This window comes from Octopus bimaculoides, chromosome 18 (assembly GCF_001194135.2).
Source record: "Octopus bimaculoides isolate UCB-OBI-ISO-001 chromosome 18, ASM119413v2, whole genome shotgun sequence".
NCBI lineage: Eukaryota > Metazoa > Mollusca > Cephalopoda > Octopoda > Octopodidae > Octopus > Octopus bimaculoides.
The window spans coordinates 27,361,732-27,365,146 of record NC_068998.1 but is presented as its reverse complement, the minus strand read 5'-3'; the positions used below and the strand labels follow the sequence as shown (position 1 = coordinate 27,365,146).

The 3,415-nt window shown below is 37.7% G+C and overlaps 1 protein-coding gene across 1 annotated transcript in view; it reads right to left on the bottom strand.

Annotated features, from left to right (window-relative positions):
• Positions 1 to 3,415, bottom strand: part of LOC106872047 (vacuolar protein sorting-associated protein 37A) — a 56,991-nt gene that overhangs the window by 40,483 nt on the left and 13,093 nt on the right. Inside the window, exon 2 of the mRNA XM_014918886.2 lies at positions 896 to 970. Within this exon, the coding sequence (XP_014774372.1) occupies positions 896 to 970 (75 nt within the window). The remainder of the gene's footprint in view (positions 1 to 895; positions 971 to 3,415) is intronic.

The window sequence follows — 3,415 nt, the reverse complement described above, 5'->3', positions numbered from 1 at the left end:
ATATATATATATATATATATATATATATATATATATATACATACATACATACACACAATATAGGTAGAGTAAAATCCAAGCTGTGTCCCCTTGAAGCACATCTGCTTATTCTAGTATTACAATCCAGTATGTAGATGCTGTTGATGTTGCATTGGTGTAAGATACATACTAGAGTTGAAAATTCTGGAAATATTTTCTGCAGAGTTATAATATAGCAAAACAGAAAGTTGGAAATTTTTTTAAGGTATTATTTATTTATCATAACATGTTTCGTTTACTAATAGGAATTACAAGGTTTTACTTGTTAATGCCAGCATGGAAGGTGGACATTAAATGATGATGATGATAAACATGTAAGAAATTTCTAACAGGAATTTTCTTACATGTATATCTAAAACTGCGTAATTCATATTAGCAATGAAACATGTGCAATGGTGAATGAATAATACCAAAAAATTTTCCAGCTTCCTGCTTTGTTTCTCTCTCTCTCTCTCTCCCACACACACACACACAAAATGGACTTCTACAGCCCAAGCTGCTGTGCAATAGGACTGAACCGAAGACTATGTGGTTGGGAAACAAGCTTTACAACAGTGTATTTATACACACACACACACTTTAGGGAAGTGTTAAGAGGTTAATAGCTGAATATTAAACTTGTAATGAAAAAAAAGCTGAATGGATTGGAAGTTTCATTTGTAGAAGTACTATTACACAATGAGGTCAAGTTGCTTGACTAATTAGAGCAGAACCTTGTATAGCTGGCATCCATATGAAGCATGTAGCCAATAATTAATATGATCACGTATAGCTGCTCATTAGTCTCATGGAAACAGTAAAGGAAATTAATGAATAGTTTATAAAAGAGGAGATAAAAGAAAAAACAAGTACTTACACTCGGAGGCAAACATTGGTACTGCCACTAACAAATGACACATGATATTCTACATCTCGAAAAACTTCTTGGATTCTGGAAAAAGAATATGTGAAAGCTTAATTTTTTTCAAACACACACACGTGTGTGTGGTCATTATTTTAATTCTTTTATCTATTTCAGTCATTTGAATGTGGCCATGCTGGAGCACCACCTTGAAGAGTTTCAGTCGAATAAATTTACCCTAGGACTCATTTTTTTTAAAGCCTAGTACTTATTCTATCATCTCTTTTGCTGAACTACTCAGTTACAGGGACGTAAACAGACCAACACTGGTTGTCAAGTGGTGATGGGGAGACAAACACAAAGACACACGCATATAGACATATACAAGTATATATAGCTATATACATATATGCGGGCTTCTTTCAGTTTCCATCTACCAAATCCACTAGAAGGCTTTGGTTGGCCTAAGGCTAGAGTAGTCCCATGCAGTGGGACTGAACCTGGAACCATGAGGTTGGGAAGCAAGTTTCTTACCACACAGCCATGCCAGCACCTATGTCCACTTTTCCATGCTTGTATGAGTCAAATGAAGTTTATTGAGGTAGATTCTTTTATGGTTGGATGCCCTTTATGTTGCCAATGCTCACCTGTCTTCAAGCTAGGTTATATTATCCCATGACCAGACATCTTTCCACAGAATACTGGAAATGAATGATACTGCTTGTATGACACTCACTCACATCTATCATGTTATCTCAAGGCAATGAGACACAAACATACATACACTCACACACACACACACACACAACAGGTTTTTTTTTTTCCCAATTTCTTTCTATCTTATCTAGTCACAAGGCTTTGGTCAACCTGGAGCTATATAACAGAAACCACTCGCCCAAGGGGCCATGGAGTGGGGCTAAACATGAGACAGCTTGGTTTGAAAGCAAACTTCTTAATCACACAGCCACCCATTCTTGCACACACACACACACATAATTATAGATTATATATATAGGCGCAGGCATGGCTGTGAGGTAAGAAGTTTGTTTCCCAACCATATGGTTCTAGGTTCAGTCCCACTGTGTGGTACCATGGGCAAGTGTATTCTATCATAGCTTCAGGCCAACCAAAGCCTTGTGGGTGGATTTGGCAGACAGAATCTGAAAGAAGCCTGTTGCGTGTGTGTGTGTATATATATATATATATATATATATATATAATGTGTGTGTGTTTGGATTTGTCCCCCCACCATCGTTTGACAACTGATGTTGGTGTGTTTATGTCCCTGAAACTTAGCGGTTCAGCAAAAAGGACCAATAGAATAAGTACTAGGCTTACAAAGAATAAGTCCTGGGGTTGATTTGTTTGACTAAAGGTGATGCTCCAGTATGGCCGCAGTCAAATGGCTGAAATGTGTAAAAGAGAATATCGTGTATTTTTTACTTGTTTCAGTCAGGAGGCTGTGGCCATGCTGGGGCAGCACCACCTTCAAGGATTTTTAATTGAATGAATCAGCTCTAGTACTAATTCTTTTTTTTCAAGCCTAGTACTTATTCTTATTCTATCAGTTCGTTTTGGTGAACTGCTAGTTTACAGGGATATAACACCGGTTGTAAGCAATGGCGGGGCCAAACACAGACACAAAGACACACACTTATAGGAAGGGCATCCAGCCATAAATACTGTGCCAAAACAGACACAGAAGTCTGGTGCAACCTCCTGCCTAGCCAGCCTATGCCAGCATGCAAGGTGGACACTAAACAATGACGTTTTATATATATATATATATATATATATATATATATATATGCACATATATATGTGTGTGTGTGTGTGTGTGTGTGTGACAGGCTTCTTTAGTTTCTATTTACCAAATCCACTCACAAGTCTTTGGTCAGCTTGAGACTATAGTGGAAGACACTTGCCTCAGATGCCATGCAGTGGGACTCAATGTGGTTGGGAAGTCAACTTCTAACCACACAGCCATGCCTATATATATATATATATATATATATATATATACATACACACAATGGGCTTCTTTCAGTTTCCATCTACCAAACCCACTCATAAGGCCTTGGTAGCCCTGAGGCTATAGTAGAAGGTAGCCCAAGGTGCCACATAGTGGAACTGAACCTGAAACCATGTGGTTGAGAAGCAAACTTCTTACCACATGGTTTCATATTACTATATTATTCATTTTACTCCTTTATCCCCTACCCACTTCCTTTTTTTTACTTTCTCCTTTTTATGCACTACAGTTAGGAAAATATGTCATGGTGTACTGGGTTTATCTCATGTCCCAAATAGGTATGTAGTTAAGAACCATTATAAGTATACATAATACATATTTTAATGTGGCTGCATGGTAAGAAGTTTACTTCCCAACCACATGTGTCCAGGTTCAGTTTCACTGCGTGGCACCTTGGGCGAGTGTCTTCTACTATAGTTTTGGGATGACCAAAGTCTTGTAAGTGGATTTGGCAAACAGATACTGAAAGAAGCCCATCATATATATATATAGCTATATATACT